This window comes from Eptatretus burgeri, chromosome 10 (genome assembly GCF_056783735.1).
Source record: "Eptatretus burgeri isolate ZD-2024b chromosome 10, Ebu_testis_v1, whole genome shotgun sequence".
NCBI classification, from domain to species: domain Eukaryota; kingdom Metazoa; phylum Chordata; class Myxini; order Myxiniformes; family Myxinidae; genus Eptatretus; species Eptatretus burgeri.
In genome coordinates this window covers 86,825,147-86,843,628 of record NC_140970.1, presented here as the reverse complement: position 1 = coordinate 86,843,628, position 18,482 = coordinate 86,825,147, and the positions used below count along the sequence as shown (strand labels likewise).

At 43.7% G+C, this 18,482-nt stretch overlaps 1 protein-coding gene across 4 annotated transcripts in view; it reads left to right on the top strand.

The window, feature by feature from the left end:
- LOC147019021 (anoctamin-8-like) overlaps nt 1-18,482 on the top strand; it is a 92,351-nt gene that overhangs the window by 39,100 nt on the left and 34,769 nt on the right. For 3 of the 4 annotated variants that reach the window (XM_085899185.1, XM_085899184.1, XM_085899186.1), the window contains 5 exons: nt 1,722-1,849; nt 2,672-2,863; nt 3,023-3,175; nt 10,463-10,586; nt 16,376-16,431. In XM_085899185.1, the coding sequence (XP_085755311.1) occupies nt 1,722-1,849; nt 2,672-2,863; nt 3,023-3,175; nt 10,463-10,586; nt 16,376-16,431 (653 nt within the window). The remainder of the gene's footprint in view (nt 1-1,721; nt 1,850-2,671; nt 2,864-3,022; nt 3,176-10,462; nt 10,587-16,375; nt 16,432-18,482) is intronic. The other variant, XM_085899183.1, reaches the window with a different exon arrangement.

The following is an 18,482-nucleotide window of genomic DNA, read 5'->3' as shown; positions in this document are numbered from 1 at the left end:
TCCAATGGGCGAGCGTGGCTCCGCCCCCGAGCTCATCCTGATCCGGAAATTTGCATATTGTTTCTCCTGCCGGCCTATAAAACGCCGAGCGCAAGGCGAATCGAGCAGAGTCAGTTTTGGTGGCGGAGAGTGAGAGTTTTGGTAAGAGAGTCATCGAGCAGAGTGTGGCAACAGCAGAGTGTGGCAGCAGCAGAGTGTGACAGAAAGTGGAGTCAGGTGGCGAAGGCACCGAGTTGGGTTCTGCAGTCGGCTGAGGAGAGTTGGGGGAAGAGGCCAAGGAGCTCGGGTCCGAGGCGAGAAGGACGGTTGTCGGCGACGAGGTCGCGGTGGGAGATCGCTCGTCACGGGACCTAAACCAGCCAGCCATTCTCCCTCCACCAGAGCATCAACAATTCCCCCTTTTCCCCCGTGCTGAGATAGTGCAACAAAGGGGGCCCCGTTCCCACCCCACTCCAAACGTCGTGCCAACGAAACCCGCGAAGGAGCACGGAGTCGGGGCACAGCCACGCGGCCACGTCTGCGGCTCGTCTGCCAACGCGTCACGAGGACGCGGGTAGGACCCACCCGGTCTCGTGGGCCTGGCCGCTCCTTCAGGTCCCGCACACATATTGGCCTACAGGCCCGTCTGCCCCCTTGTCTATGAGGGTGGCTTCTTTCCTTTGCTTTTGAGTAAATGTGTGTTGGCGCCGTGTCTTGTAAAGTAGAACTGTATAAGTGTTGCCGTGTGTGCGCGTAGTTGGTAGTAACTCTGCATCATTGTTTCTCTTGTTGTAACTGCTACAAGTGCATTTTGACTGTTTGGCTGTATATGTGTGCTTTCCGTGTGTCGCGTAATAAATGTGCATTGTGTGAACTGTTTTCCCGTTTTGCTTCGTCTTTTCTTTATTGACCCTCCATCATGCTTCACGTAAAAGGTTTGTAGTGGGCTTGATACACCCGATAATTAATCGGAACCGTCGAGGCCGACGATAACACTGCTCGGTTATCCCGATAGCACGGAATGGACAGCTTAAGCGGTTCGTGTCCGGAGTCGGCCTGCGGCGAGGTACGATCGCCCGGTCGACCATCCGCGCAGGTACTTAGGTAGATCGAATTTGGCGAGCAACCCTATCCTGCGCGGGTGGGCAATTGGCATGGTCGTGGTGGGGTTAAACCCCCACCCGTGACTGGTTCCCAGCGTTGTTCTGAGAGGATCACGACAGAATTGTCCGTTCCGGTGGGCGAGGCGGCCGCCATTCGAGTCGAGCGGCCGATCGCACGCCAGCGGGCGCGAATTCGCAACAATATCAAACCTTGAATAGGTACATACTCAGGTCCCCAGCAACATATCCGGCAAGTTTCAATTAGATCGGACCAGTGGTTGTTGAGAAACAGCGGTCACACACACACACACACACACACACACACACACACACACACACACACACACACACACACACACACACACACACACACACACACACACACACACACACACACACACACACACACACACACACACACACACACACACACACACACACACACACACACACACACACTTACACACAGATTGCTGGAATTATAGATAAATAGTATTTCATATAAAACTGATAAGTATTTATTTGGCATTCATTGCCAAGCAGGTTTGTTTTAATCGCTTGTAAAAGGGCATCTAAAGATAACACCAACCATCATAAATCAATGCACAGATCCTTATAAATGAACCATTTCGCCACCAGATGACATATGTGGCTACTTTGGAATGAAGATTGCCATGTATTTTGCTTGGCTGTCGTATTACACGTCCTCCCTCATCTATCCGGCATGCTTTGGATTGCTGCTGTGGCTGTGTGTCGAGACGGACCAGGTAAGATGTCGTCTTTCGGTTGAACATTCCTCCACCCATCATATGAAGCATCATATGAATACACTACCTTATTTAACATGTCTAAGCACTGCAAAACTGGAGGATTTTGGAAGCAAAAAGAAAATAATTTGTTTTCTCCATTGTTCAAGTCTATAATTAAATTGAAATTAAAGAAAGATTGTAAAAGTCGTATAAAAAACAAATTCCGGAAGTGTACCGCCGTTGATGCAGCGGCTCTGACACCACCTTATCTAAAACGTTACATGAGTTTTACCTACTTGTTTGTATCCTTTAGGACATCCCTAAAAACTGTACGTTTCCTGTTTGGAATGATTTTCAATTTTATTTGACAGCCAGGCAGGAAGACAGTAAAAAAAATTATCTCGCTCTTCTCTGCACACGCGCGACCTGGATGAATTTAGAGCCAAAGTACTGCTAAACTACAAGGTTTTCTTTCCATGTTCAAAATATAACAATCAATTGAAATAAATTTGTTCCTCGATCATAAACTGACGTTTGCGGACAAACAAACAAACGGATGGACAGACAGACGTAGACCAATTGCTTAACCCCGCTTTTCACTTCGTGCATGCGGTGAATTATTTACTCCAGCCGAGAAAGCACACTTACCTTTGATCCGTCGAGTCAGGGTTCAATTCCTGATCCTACAATAACTGTCTGATTGGTGCTTCAGAGGCAGACCATTGCTTCACAAACACCTAAAAGGGATTGTTTAACACACACACACACCATTTTTGGGAGGGGCTGAGTATATTATTTTTCCAATCCTGCTCAATCACCTTTGTTGTCATCCTCACTTAGACGAGCCAGGACATTGGTTGCGTAGCATTTTCACTGTTCAACGTCATCTGGGCCACACTTTTTCTGGAGGGCTGGAAGCGCCGCGGAGCAGAGATGTCCTATCGTTGGGGAACGCTGGATGCCCCACCAGATGAATTGGAAGATCCACGACCACAGTTCAAGGTCACTGCTCTGAACCTTCTTACAGCACCTGTAAATATGCACCAGGGGTTATATCTACACCCATGCATTTGGCTTCCACATATATTGTGATCGCTGTTCCATATTCCGCGGCATTTTCAGAAATCCTGTCTATAAGAATCTTTAAAAGATTTAGATAAAGGTGCAAAAACCAGTGTTTGTCAATTGCAGGGTAAGAAGCGCATGAGCCCAGTTACAGGACGTGTGGAAATCTATTACCCACCTTGGCGACGTCGTCTACTCCGCTACCTGGTGAGCTTGCCAGCCTGTTTGCTGGCAACGCTCACTTCTCTACTTGCCATGTTTGCCTGCTTCCAGTTGCAGGTTAGGCCATTTTATTTCGATTTTTTTTTTTGTATACATTGTCGAAGCTCGTATGAGAGCTAACATAATGCACAGCGAGGGGGGCATGAGACAAGAGGGACGGGAGAGGGAAGGACAAGACAATGGGGGAACAGAGACATTAGGAGATCTGTGGGAGAGAGCGGGATGTGGCGGAGAACACAAGGTCGATAAAATGGACATTACAGGGACTTTCAGGAAGGAAAGCAGGGAATTTGAAGGAGGTGGGTTTGGGATGGATTAACAGGGGAAGAAAATATTGAGGTTTTGGATGGGGGAAGATAAGAGGTGGTGGTGGTGAACAACAGTTTTGAAGGCCTTGAGGGAAGAATGGGATTGAATAGAGTGAGGGAGTTTATTCCAAAGGCAGGAAAAAGAGGAATGAAAGAGTGAAGGTGAGCAGTGATTCGTGATATTAGTAGTTTTACCAGAAGGGGGTTGTTGGCAGACCTTGAGTGCCCTGTGGAAATATGGGGGTGGGGGGATGTATCACAGACAGAGGAGGGGGGCAAGAATGGAGAGGAGACGGGAGAAGACAGAAAGATCACCGACCAACCTGCGGTGAGAGAGTGAGAGGCCCAAAGACTCAGCCTCACAGCGGGAGATACCAATGATCCTAAATGCCTTGGTTTCCTCAGCGTGAAGCTGAGAAAAGTGAGAGGCAGGAGCACTAGTCCAGAGAGGAGAACAGTACTCCATAAGGCTGTGGACGAAAGCTTTGTAAGTGGTCAGGAGCTCAGGTGGGCCGAGGAAGGACTTTGCACGATGGAGGATTCCCAGTCGGCGATTGGCTTTGGAGGCCAGGTTGGAAATGTGGCTTTCCCAGGAAAGATCATGGCAGGTAGTGAGATCCAGAAGCTTGAAAGAAAGGACTTCTTCCAGAGGATTGTTGAGAAAGTAGAGGAGGGGGAGTTCCAGACGGTCCTTTCAGAGGGACATTGTGAGAGTGTGAGATTTGTCAGGATTGAAAGTCATGTTCCACGTGTTGGATGAGTTTGTGATTTTATCCAGATCTGCAGTGAGCGAAGAAGCTGCTGCTTGCTGGTCTGTGGGATGACAGATTGTACGGCAGAGGGTGGAGTCAGCAGCAAAGAGATAAAGAGGATTTTCCAGAGAGTTGGAGAGATCATTGATGAAAGCCAGAAAAAGAACAGGGCCCAGAACGCTACCTTGAGGAACTCCAGTCTGGACAGGAAGAGGGGATGAGAGATCTCCATTTCAGGCCACGTTGACTGCAACAGAAGAGGAAGTCAGCGAGCAATGAGTGGAGATGGCGTTGGATACCATAGGAAGAGAGTTTGTTGATCAGGGCAGGGTGCCAGACCGTGTCAAAAACATGTGATATGTCTGGGGATATGGCTCTGATTTCCTGTCTGGCATTGAGGACCTCCATCCATTGTTGTGAGAGCAGAAGCAGCATATCCAGGGTAGAGTGACCTGGTCTGAAACCAAATTGATGACCGGAAATCAAGCCATTGGAGAAGAGGAAGGATTTAATGTCTGAAGCGATGATGTATTCCATCACCTTGCTGATGATTGGGATAAGGCTGATTGGTCTGCAGTTGCAGGGATCCATTTTAGCACCTTTTTATGCAGGGCTGTCATGTTTGCTGATTTCCAAGCAGATGGCAGATGACCTTGAGCAAATGAAAGGGTGAATAGAACAGAGAGAGAGGGGAAGCAAGAGCAGAGGAGAAGGCTTTTAGGACACGTGGGCTGATGCCGTCTGGACCGGGTGCAGAATCTGAGTCGAGGTTTGACAGCAAACTCTCCACCTTGTCAGGAGAAAAGGACACAGAGTCCAGGGACAGTTGGGTGTGACTGGGTCAGGTGGGTGCAGAAAGCGATGGGTTTTGGACACAAGACTTCGATGCAAACACCGAGTTTAGGCGTTCAGCCTTTTCACGTGCGGTATCAGCAGTGCGACCATTTGAGGTAAGGGAGGGGATGGAGGGCGAACATACACCAGAAACAGATTTGATTAGACACCACCAGGATTTGGAGGAGGGAGAGTGGTTTGATGACACCAACACAACATTTCCCTTGCCGCAAATACTTAGTTAATCTCAAACATTAAACGTGGTCTCCTTCCTCACGTGCATTGCTTTTCGTTTCCCTACAATGGCACCTGAAGCCTGAACAAAACGTGCTGACATTGTCACCGCCTATTACAAATGACAAAATATGATCTCCCGCGAAACCTTGTGAATGACAAAACAATGGTAACAAGATGTTTGTTTTAACAAACAAAACTTGAAAAAACCTTCATTGATTAACTTGAACTGCATTTCATATAAAATGGTCAAAATACAGCAAATATATTTTATTGTGACAAAAAGGGATTTTTATTTTTAATCGCTTTACAACTTAAAAAAAAAAAAAACCAGATGCCCGTACGAGTACAAACAGGAAGTTTTAACGAACAATCTTCTCTATCCTGCCTCAAACGGCTAATTATAAGTTGTAAATAGAGTTGGTTGTTCAAAGGTGCAAGAGGCCCTTCAGGCAGGGTCCAAAGTGTTTCTTAACTAATATTTCTCCAGCTTGTAGGGCAAGTGTATGGGCTGTGTTCATTTATAATTTGAGATTGTCATGTTTTTGGCCCATTGTCACAACCGCTGACAATCAGAAGTTAGGTCACAAACGCCGGAGCGCATTGATCCGTGAATGGACGGCTTTAGGGCAAATTTAACATGGTGCGCCCCAAGCAATGATGTACTGTACGTTCCAAGTTTAAGAAGTATGTATAAACACACTCGTCATACGACGTATAATTCGGCTTCTGTGTTTGTGGGTGTGATTGCATTTGTTTGACTAGTTTATTGTTGTTGTTGCCGTGTTGCGCCGTCTTTTAGACCAGATCAGACCTGTGACTTGCGACAGATACCACGTAAACCTGCACTTACCTGTTTCATGGTTGGGTTGGCAGCGACTAAACCGTCCTCCCCACTAGGCTTCCTCGTGAGGAGGGTCTACGGATATGCGGTGGAGCTCCTTGTGAGCCAACGGCCATCCATATCTTGTGCCCAACTGTGTATGTTGATGTTCTCCTGCAGTTGGGTTACTTTTTTTTTCTCAGAGGTTGGTGTTACAAAATGCAACAACAAAAAAAACACAACAAAATGCAAAGAAAACTAAAAACCCACTCCGTGGGAATACTCCCTGTGCAGCTGCTCTTTGCAGGGAAACTCACCGGATGACGGGATTGGGTCAAAGCCTTCGGGACCCCAATTATTTGATAGGAGGAAAAGCACGTGGTAACCTTCCTGGGTCGGATTGCGGTAATGTGTGTCAGACTGGTGCTGAGGTGTCGTCCATCAGACGGTGGTCTCCTCGGGTTAATTTGAGGCGGTTCTTTCAGGTGGGTGCCTGGAACATCCTGTCTCTGCTATCATCTGAGCTCCAGCATTTGAACATCGGTATTGCAGCACTCTCTGAGGGTCGGAGACTGGATAGTGGTGAGATCATGGAGGGTGGTTAGACCTACCACTGCTCTCATTGCTCTGATGGTTACCATGCCCAAGGAGTTGCTGTAGTTGTGTCCAATAAGCTGACTCCAATGATAATTGAGGTAACACCGGTCAACGAGCGTATTATGAAATTAAGGATTCATCACTCCTTGGGTGTCGATTTCCTGGTCTCTGTATATGTTCTGACTGAGGCGAGTGATCTCACCGTGAAGGACACATTCTATGCCGCGTTCGAGTCTGTTTGTTGAGTACCTGAGGCGAGATACTTTTCTCGTCTTGGGCAGATTTCCTTGCATCGACTGGCACTTACAGGGCTGGCTATGAGGCATGTGTTGGTCGCCATGGGTCTGGAACTGTGAACCAGGACAGCAATAACGTCCTTGGCTTTGCAGGACGTCATGGACTTCGGGTGGCTCGTTCATGGTTTTAGCGCCCACAGGCTCATCACTGGACTTGGTATTCCAACGCTGGTGGTGTGGCAAAGGAGATTGACCATGTGATTGCTGCTGGTCACTGGAAGATGATCCAGAACTGCAGGGTCCACCGGAGTGCTTAGTTCCTCAATACCGACCACAGGCTTGTTGTAGCAACTTTGAAGTTTCAGCTTAAATCCAGGGGAATGCTACCATCCCCACGTAGGCTGGATGTTGGCAAGCTCAAGGATGAGATGATAGCTGAGGAGTTTGTAGACAGGCTGAGTGTGGATTTGGGGGATTTAAGTGTTTTGGGGAATTTTGAAGAGTTTTGGAGTGCCTTCAAGACCACCAAATTTGATGCTGCCGGTGGATGTCTTGGAACCCACCATCAGGCAAAGAACTGTCTCCCAAGGGACACTGGATACCATTGACCAGAGTCGCATGGCCAGGCTGAATGGCAGAGCAGAGCTGTTAAGGGAGCTGAGGCGTAAAACTGCACGTGCACCAAGGGTGGACAAGGACGCCTATGTGCGAGGAATCTGTGAGAGGGTAGAGCATCACCTGTGGTCCAGTGATTCTCGTCTTGCTTCCAGAGGAATTTATGCATTGCATTCCTCCAATCCCGTCCCTCAGTGTACTTCAGTTAGAGTGAAGGGTGGTGAGCTCTTTACAGAGGAGTCCAAAGTGAAGGCCTGCTGGGCTGGTTAATTTGAGTGGCTGTATCAGGCTGACCAACCAGCTGTTGAGTTGGATATCAGGGTTGTAACTATCTCTATTCCTGACCCTCCAATCAACTGTGAACCACCTTAGTTTGTGGAAACCCAGCTTGTGGCGAACCAGTTGAAAGGGAATGAATCTCCTGGGATCTGCGCCGTCAATGCTGAACTTCTCAAGGCTGGGGGAAATGCTGTACTTGTGTCATTGCATGCAGTTCTGTGCCCCGTTTGGAGCACAGCCATCATCCCAACTGACTGGAAGAGGGGCCTTGTTGTCCCTCTCTGGAAAAGGAAGTGTGATTGCCAGGACTGCAACAACTACAGAGGGGTGATGCTGCTCTCAGTGCCAGGCAAGGGCTTTGCTCAGATAATTATTGATAGGGTTCGCCACCATCTGCATGAGCACCAGCTCCCAGAGCAGTCGTGTTTTACACCAAGGAGGTCAACGATTGACCGTATCCTTGGTCTTCAAGTCCTCACTGACCGCAGATAACAGTTTTGTCAGGGGCTCCTCACAGCCGATATTGATCTGCACAAAGCGCTCAATTCAGTGAATCGGGATGACCTCTCGAGGATTCAGGGTCTTTATGGGGGGCCACTAAAATTGATCAATCTTTTTTCTGAGCTATACTCTGGTACTGAGAGTGCTGTGCAGTGTGGTGATACCATCTCTGACTTATTTCCATTTCTTATTGAAGTTCGCCAGGGATGTGTACTGGCCCCCGCACTTTTCAGTGCTTGTATGGACTGGATTCTTGGGAGGATGTCGGATAGATCAAGCTGCGGTGCATCGTTTGGGAATGTCAAGATCTCTGACCTTGATTTCGCAGATGATGCAATCATCTTTGCAGCGAGGCCGGATAGCCTTATGGGGGCCCCCGAGGCACTGAATGAGGAGTCGGAGCTGCTGGGATGACGGGTTTCCTGGGTCAAAACTAAGATTCAGGCTTTCAATGACATCTTGGATGCTGCTATCTTGTCTGTACCTGTTTGTGGTGAAGATGTTGAGGTCACCAGGAGATTCACTTACCTTGGCAGTGATATTCATGTCTCTGCGTGTTGGGAGCCAGAGGTCAATAGACGTCTTAGTCAGGCCTGTGGAGTCATGGATTCACTGGATCATGGGGTGTGGTGCTGTCGGAACTTATGCAGTTGGACGAAGTCCGATTCTTTAAGTCCTTGGTCCTTCCAGTCTTGTTCTACATATGTGGGACTTGGATGGACTCTGACCAAGGATCTGAGATGGAGACCTAACTGCTTCGGTACCAGGTCTCTTTGGAGAATCCTTGGCTATTGCTGGTAGGACTTTGTGTCCAACGACCGGTTGCTGAGAGAGACTCAAATGAGATTTGTTACCTGCATAGTCCGTGAGTGTCAGCTGCTGCTGTATGGATATGTGGCTCGTGTTTCCTGACGCTGATCCTGCTCACCAGATTTTCTCAGCAAGTGAGCCTCGTGAGTGGAGGAGGCCAATGGGCCGACCACGTGCCTCCTCATTGCAGCAGGTTGATCAGCATCTCTAGGATATGGGAATGGACCAGGCATCTTCCTGAGGGATGGCCAGATGGAGGCCCCTGGAGTGGTTCCTGCCGGCGGAAAGTGGATGCAGCGACTCGCTGCAACAGTACATGCCCTATCACAGTGAATATCATGCATACTTGACCTAACCTTTCGCACCACCTTATTTACCATGCTAAATCTGTTATTTGTGCATGTTGTTCGTGTCCTTTAGAACATCCCTAAAAACAGTAAGTTTCCAGTTTGGAATGATTTTCAATTTTGTTTGACTGCGAGACAGGCAGAGTTAAAAAAAAAAATATATATATTATTTTGCCTTGCTTCTCTATGCACAAACATGCTCAGGATGAGATTCTGTACAATTTGCCAAATTCATAGGCAAAGTACTGCTAAACTGTAGGTTTGTGTTCCAATTCGTATTCTGCAGTCTTCAAAATATAAACTTCAATTGAAATTAAGTCGTTCCTCGATCATAAACTGAAGTCTGTAGATACAGATAAAGTGAACCAATTGCTCAACTCCGCTTTTGCGCTTCACGCGTGAGGATAATTGCACGCTGCTATCTCATTCCTATGTCAACTACACAGCCCACATGTGGGATACTATAGAACAGGAATAGGACATATTCACTCTAATGGGTCCCTAGTTACAGAAAATGTTCTCACCTACATGGACACATGGACCACGCCAACTGAACATCCTTGCCAATTCATACTCCTCCAACTTAACAATATGTTTTAATCTACCCCAGTTTTATTTTGATCTCTACTTTTTTTTGATGTCTTAATAGTAAACATAGTGGACATTTTGTCATTTTAATTTCTATTTTGCGGTATTTCCTGGTGGTTGTTTTGAACGTATGCGAGGTTGTGAATGGGCGATGTAAAAATAATAACTTTTTTTTATTTCACCGCTCTTTTACGGAGTACACCTTGAATCTTGTTATGATCACTCTATCTTTGCTTGTCCATATAAATCGTAACTGGTAAAGCCAAAAGTCGATTTCCTTGGGCATTAATGATCTCTGTATTTGGTTATTTTGTGTGTGTGCTATTTCTTTGTGATTTTTTTTTTCGGAAACATTTTATGGGTATGAAATAATCCGCTGTTTGTTTGTCATTATCCATGATGTTTCTGTGTGATCCCTAGGAATACGTGCATACATTCGGATGTCCTGCCCCTCTTTGCTTTATGCCCAAAGTACTTCTTGCACTGGTGGTAAGCCTCCTGGGAGAGGCCTACAGGAAGGTTGCCTACTGGCTCAACGACTTTGGTATCGTGCACTACAGTACTCCTTTTACAAACAGTAACATTCACTTCACTGTCGTGAATATCATGCATTCTGTTTTATAAAAAAGAGCAATAATTATAAGGTTAAATTCTTATTTCAAAGGCAGTTGAAGTAGAGAAACATTGGTGCTGGTGTAAATCATAATTTCAAATAACTTACGTAAATTGTTGAAATAGTTCCAGATTCCTCATCGAACATACTGCATATTAGTGCAGCAGATAACTGCAAAATACCCCTAGAATACTTCGGTTTGTGATGCAAGCATGAAATTTGGCACAAATACTCTCTTTGGTCTACTGTGTTAAAAAATGGCGCTGGCCACGAAAGAAATATCAAGATGGCGACCATTTTCCAAGATGGCCGCCATCCAAATTGAAAAGTATTTTTCCTAAAGCAAGTATTTGGATTAAAGACAATATTTTGAGTGTATACCGAGGTTTTAGGGGGTCAAAGAATCTAATAGGAATGTTTTCTGGGCTCTAGTACATAAAAAAATGGTTAAAGCAAAGATGGCCACCATGAAATCTATAAATCCTAATATTTCAGGAACTGTGCTGAAGATATTTTCTTATTTTCATCAGAATATCTTATGATGCAAGCATGAAATTTAACATAAATGATCTCTAGTCTCCAAGGATCACTCTTTATGCAAAAATATTGCTCCTGCTGAAAATTAAAATGGCTGCCATTTTCAAGATGGCTGCTAAGCCGTATCTCCAGAAAAATCAAGCTGGTAATAATCATTTATCATTTCACAAAATTTAGTGGTAAAATACTTTTATTTCTGATTTATTGCATAAATGTTCACTTGTTTGTCATATATTGCAAAATTACCTGTCACAACAAAGATGGCGTCCAAGATGGCCACCGTAAAACTTAAAAATATCTCATCAATGAATAAACATAGAAATACTAAGTACTATATGTCGGCAAATAGGTAATAAAGATAATGGATTTCATTAGAATTATTACTTATTTTGTCAGATTGCATTTTAGAGGGTGGAGGAAAGCTTAGCATAATTATAATAGAGTGATGTCAGCGCACAACCAGGGCACACTGGTGACGTCACTGTTGTGTTACTCAGCATGGGGTTCAGTGTCAGCTGATCTAGCTTTACTAATGCTGTAGTAATAGACTAGTAGTTGTAGTATAGTTTAGTTTCGTGTCCCAAATGCTGTCTAACAGCCCCATATCCAGTAGCTAGTAAACAGTAGTTTGTAGTTACTAGATTTAGTTAGATAGCCACGCCTGAATTGACAGGGTGTGCCGGCGTGGGAGAGCCGAGCCAAGGGTAAGGGGGCTATACATGACCTGCTCATGTCATTACCCGAATGGTGCACAGATCGCGCGGGACTTAAATGACACTGGATGAATGATCGGGCGAGGTGTAGGTCACCCGAACCTAGTCGTATCCCATACAGGAATATGCGTTGATTAAGGTGGTAAAAGGATAAACCATCGGCCTTAATCAAAATGTCAGATGCAAATCCAATTTTAGCCAAGAGGCAAACAGACTGGACTAGATGCTGTCTTTGCCAAAAAGACAAAAATAATGAAGCCCTGACTTCCCCTCCTACCCATCATGTCCCAGAACATGATGGGTATACTATGCTAGCGATCAATATACCTCTATTCAATGAGATCAGTGCACTCCCATTGATTTAGACCCAACTCGACTGAATGAGGGTGGAGGTATAGAGGCAACGCTGAGAAGGAATGAGGCAAAGTACCACATGAGTTGTCGGTTGTTATTTAATAACACTAAACTCGATCGTGCCAAGAAACGTCGATCCGACTCTCGTGGAAGTGAAACAGATGAAGGGCATGTGAAGCAGTGACGAACTAGCCATGATGGTCAAGTATGTATTATGTGTGAAAAGACATCACCTGAATCTGATCTTCGGCAAGTTATGACCATGAACTTGGACAAGAGGCTGCACGAGTGTGCTCAAACACTGAATGGTGGCACGTTGTTAGCAAAACTGGGTGGTGGAGATGCCATTGCCCAGGAACTAAAATACCATCGTGCCTGTCTCACTGTACAACAGGGAGAGATACCATCTCAGAAGTCTTGAGAAAGACTCACATCAAACTAAGGAGGAACCAGATGTGTACCCACTGGTTCTTTCGGAATTGGTGAATTGCATTGTTGAAACCAGTCTGAATTCAGACGGTCCCACAGTCTTCCCCCTTGCAGATATTTACCAGTTATACCAACAATGTCTGGCACAACTGGCTGTTGATACTCCCACTGTCAATACCGCCAGATTAAAGGATAAATTATTGGCTGAAATTATTGGCTTGAAGCTCACAAAAAGGGAAGAGGTGTGCTTTTAGCATTCCAGAAAGAAGTGGCTTTGTCACTATCAAAAGCATCTGAATACTCTGATGCACTTGTGATGGCTAAAGCTGCAAAAATCTTGAGACTTCACATACTAGACCATCAATCAAGATTTGATGGCACATTTCCAGAAGGCTGTGTTAAAGATGCTATACCACCCATTCTCCTTCAATTCGTCGGGATGGTTGAACATGGAGCAGACATCAAATCACAGCTGAGATTTGGGGCTTCAAAGTCTGACCAGGCCATTTCCCAGCTGCTGCAGTATAACTGCTATTCCCGATACAAAGAGGGAGCAGCAACACACAGACACTCCAAAGACAGAGAAACACCATTCCCAGTGTACATGGGTCTCTCTATCTTTGCCAAAACAAGGAAGAGAAGCCTGGTAGAAATGCTGCATGAACATGGCCTCAGCATCTCCTATGACGACTAACCGTCCATGGTTGATTTTCCCTTTGCAAAATGGGAAGAATTTTTCTGTCCATATCTGAACCATATCTGTCAAGTTAGTAAACCTGAAAAAAAAATAAAAAATCTTGATTTTGTTCCAAACGCTAATTCGTGAACAATGGTTTATAGCTATTGTGGCAGCCATCTTGGACTCCCATCTTTGTTTCAGCAGTATGCATGGGAACTAGGAATCTAAAACCATGTCCATCTCATTAGTTGATCCCAAAAACCTAGGTATAGATCCAAAAATTATGAGTCTATGTCTATTATTTCCTGAAATATGAGCATTGTTTTAGTTTTGCGGCAGACATCTTGGATGCCATCTTTTTACAACCACGCTGTGAGGTGTTACATTACAAAGAATAATCATGCTAAAATCTTAGACACTAAATACTTTGGTTTACACCCTTAATGTTGTGTCTTGTTTCAAATATTTAGCTGCAGAAGAGGAATTTTCTGTACATATGGCGGCCATCTTGAAAAATGGTCGCCATCTTGGAATTTTGTGTGGCCAGTGCCTTTTTTGAAAAAAGTGGACCTCAAGGAGTATTTGTGCCAAATTTCATGCTTGCATCACAAACCGAAGTATTTTTGCAGTTATCTGCTGCACTATATTTGTTGAGGAATCTGGGAAAGAAGAAAGTTTGTTTGTTCATTTATGCATTCGATTCCAGCAGGAACCACTGCAACCAAACCTCCTCTTTCATTCAGAAGAGAAAAACAACAGAAAAAAACAATACAAAAACTACAAAAACTTAAAGTAAATGAATAAGAAAATAAATAAAACGACAAAAACACTTAAAAAGAAAAAAAAATTTGCATTTTTTAAATTTAGATCTTGTGTTGATATATTAGTGTGGTGTTGATGTTGCACAAGCAAGATGGGCTAAATGGCCGGCCTCCTCCTGTGTCTGATTTCCTTGTATAGAGGAGGGTCGGGTCGATGTTTGAATAATAAAAATATATATATTTAATCAGCCAATTGGTCTTCAGGTCTGGATCGGGTCTTGTGCCAAGACACTGCCTGCGTTTTTTTTCTTTTCCCCATGGGTAAATTGAGTAATATGTTTTACAACGATCGCATGTTGGGGTTGTATATCGTGATTTGTCGTCAACGAGACATATTTAATTACTATAGTGCTTCACGTATGCCTGTTATTAAAAAGATTGCTTTGCACAGGTTTATTATAACACTCTATGTTCAGGCCTCGAGTGAATATGTCCTGAATTTTCCCCAGGCAATGCCGGGTACTTCTGCTAGTATCTCATAAAAGTCCTTAGTTTTCTGATGGAACCAATGATGTTAAATATTATTTATTTATTGAAACTGCTGCAGTGGAAAGTTTTTGGATAACAATATAAATTCCTCCCAATGTACGGCACTGTTAAGGGGAATGAAGAACTAATCTTGCAAATAAAGATGAGTGTCGATCTGCATTGGTGGACAGGTGGAACAATGCATGAAATTCATCAAGGCATCGATTGAGGTATGCTAACAGCCATGAGGAGTAAGAAAAAGCAAAACCTGATATTTTGGGAGTGAACCCTTCATCAAAACAAAAAGAAAACTAGAACGGCACTCGGTAGGCGCATACCTCTGCCAGGCTGAACAGTATACGTTTTGTATTCCACTGATGGGTCGGATCTGCATCCGTACCTGAACCAAAATCGAATCGGCTTGTTTTTGTCACCTCCCCAACTTATCCACCAAGTTTTGTCATATTCCATCCATAACTCTTAAAAATACCATCCGATATCTATTGTTTATGGCTCTGTTGCTCAATGTTGAGGAATCACTTTAAAAAGTTTTCAAATTCTCGCATCCACATCTTCACCAAAATCAAATCGATTAATCTTTGTTGTACATCCAACTTGTCCACCAAGTTTCTTCTAAATCCTTCCTTAAGTTTTTGAAATATTATGCTATTTATAGTTTTTGGCCAGATCTCTCAATGGTGAAGAATTACTTGAAATTATTGTATCCGGAATTGGATCTTCACCAAAATCCAATCAATTTGTCCTTGTCACACGCCAAACCTGTCCAACAAGTTTCATCTGAATACGTCCTTAACTTTTAGAGATATACTGCTCACAGACAGACCGACAGACAGACAGGGGTGAAAACATAACCAGGTAAAATGACAATCACTTTAAAAATAAGGTTAAAAAAGGGTTAACGTTCAAAATATCAGCTTCGCTTTGCTTCCCACAGCGGTTAGCATACCTTGATCAATGTCCTGTTGATTTCATCCACTGTGGAGGAGAAATGAGGCATTTATGTGATAAGGTGGTCAAAAAGTTCACAAATAATGGCTTATTATCTCATATATCTTGTTAACATCCGTCACCGAATTTGAACGAAGGTTATATTTTTAACCCTTGTCTGTTTGTCTGTGAGCAGGATATTTCAAAAAGTTGGAGATGGATTCAGACGAAAATTGGTGGACAGGTTGGGTGTGTGACAAAGATGAATCGATTGGATTTTGGTGAAGATCTGGAACCGGATACAAGAAATTTTTTATTTATTTTGAAAGTGATTCTTCACCATTGAGAGATGGCCCCAAAAATTATATACAGCATGGTATCTCAAAAAGTTGTGGACGAGTTCTGACAAAACGTGGTGGATGAGTTGGTGATGTGATAAGAACAAGCCGATTCGATTTTGGTTCACATCCAGATCCAGATCTGGTCTATCAGTGGGATGTAAACTGTTCAGCCTGGTGGAGGTATGTGCTCTACCAAGTGCCGTCTCGTTTATTATTGTTTTTTTTTTAATGGAAAGCTTAATTAACGCCGTCACGTGTTGATCAATGACTGAGGTAGTGCATCTACAATTGTCTAAAAAAACCAGATGGACTACTACTTACTGTTGTGATTTTTGTGCCTGGAAATGTGCTCAAAGAAAGGACCATGATGCAGTACAGGAAATGCATGCAGTGATGTACTGGTTGAATAACAATCCGATTTGTCTTGCAGAGAATTACCGCCTGGAGAGTGCATATGAAAAGCATCTCATAGTGAAACTTGTGCTTGTAAGTTTTTTGGGTGATGTTAAAAGCAAACCTGAAATCATATATTTTCTGTCTCATCTATTCAACTCTCATAAGTTTCACCTTTCCATTTCTAAAGTTTACTTTACCACTGTTATCAGCAAGTTATCTATAACATAGTCCGATGAAGGGATAACTTAAAATGTCAGCAGTACCACCTTCATGCAAGGACAGAGGGTTAAGGAAATTGTAGGGATGAACCATCTATAAATACCAGAATGGTAGCAGTGAATCCAGCCAATTATTTAGCAACAACATGAGCAGCTCACGAGCAAATTGAAAATTATCGATTTACTTGGTTGGATTTACTCTTTTGCATTAGGTTGCATGTGTTTGGTTGACCATGTACCTTTCGTTATAATGTTCGACTTTTAAAAAACCCTTTTTTAAAAATTATAAATAAAAAAGCGCTGTTACAAGATAATGGCTTGTGGACCCCAGTTATTGTATGACCATGCATTCTGACCTTTTGGTTGAGGTTGCATGTGTTTGATTGACCACGTACCCCAGCCTTCGGGCTGAAGTACATGCGTGCGATCGTCAGACAAGCTTTGTTTGACTGTGTGCTTTCACGTCGTGTGATGAATGACCTCTTTGTTCTTTCAATTTAGTTCACACTACCTTTGAGCCAATACATAAATCCTTCATCAGAATGATGTATCGGTAGATTAGAATGTCAAATATTCTTGTTATTTTTGTCAAGAGTTGCACATTGTTTTTGAAATCATCAAAAAAAAAAAAACAGAACAATTAATAAATTATGTAAAATTTGTCGATTTTGCTTTTTTCATGGCAAACTTGATTGAACAAAAAACAACGCGTGAAAAACTATTGGTAAATCAAATACAAGGATACGCAACGCGCTCAACAAAAACAATATCAGTAGCGCGTTTACCTTTTGTGTGAATGCAGCGCTGAGTTCGCAACATGGAGACTTATTGAAATTGCCAATACCCTTGAAGTGCACACTGTTGTGGTAGTTTTTGACCAAGTAATTTATGCCAAAGCACAGGCAACAAGGTGGAAGAATAGGTTGTACCAAGGTTGGATGAACATCACATTGTGCCTTTTTTGGCATGCATTGCGAAGAGATTTGGTGATGCAGGACTACAAAAGCAGGCAATTGAATTGGAGGTTTTTTTTTTGCACATTCGTCTATTAATGTAGTTATTAGTGGACATCACTACAACAGAAGCGAGAGATTTCACAAGTTGATGTTTGAGGCATTGCAGCACCGTGGAAAAACGAAAAAGCAGACTGTCTTAATACTTGGTGAGACACATTGCAAGCTCCTTTAATGTAACATTCAGTGCTTCCATGTCTTCTCCGAAGATGAACTCTGTCATTGCTTCTTACAATGACTTTGTATCCAACAAGTCTGCTCATCCTACCTTTGAATTCTGGAGCAGCCACTTAGACATGGTGCAACTTCTCCTTCTGTTTGTTCATGCATTTACTGTATCTATGATGCCCTGGTTCATGGTATATCACAGAGTCAACTTTGCTCAATGCCAACTTGTATTGGCGAGAGATGCACGATGTACCTTCCATATGCCCTACCATCAATGAAGAGTTTCAGAAAGATGAGTTCTTTGTTCAGTGCCAAGAACGTCATGGATATGCTGGTATATCTCGAGTATATGGCAAACAGGGATGCCAAGACCAGAGGAGGATTGACTGGTATCACTACAAACAAAGGAGTAGTTCAGCGTTGGATAGCCTCTTATCATCTGCATGTGGAAATAGTAAGATCTTGTGAAGAAATAGCGGGTGACCCAACAGCGCAAGGACTTGGATGCTACTCACAATTGAAGAGAAGAGGATATCAACAGAATTAGTATCAACAAACGAAGCCACGATTCAACCCTTCATGACAAAGATTGACGAATTTGTAAATTTGACATTTGGAGTGGTTTCTTCAAAACAAGTGCAAAGGCAAAAGATAGGTGGAGAGGAGGCTGTACACACATTTCTTGCAGGTCGTCTCCAGCAAAACAAATGTAACAAGAAAATGAAGAGGATGAACCTAAAGA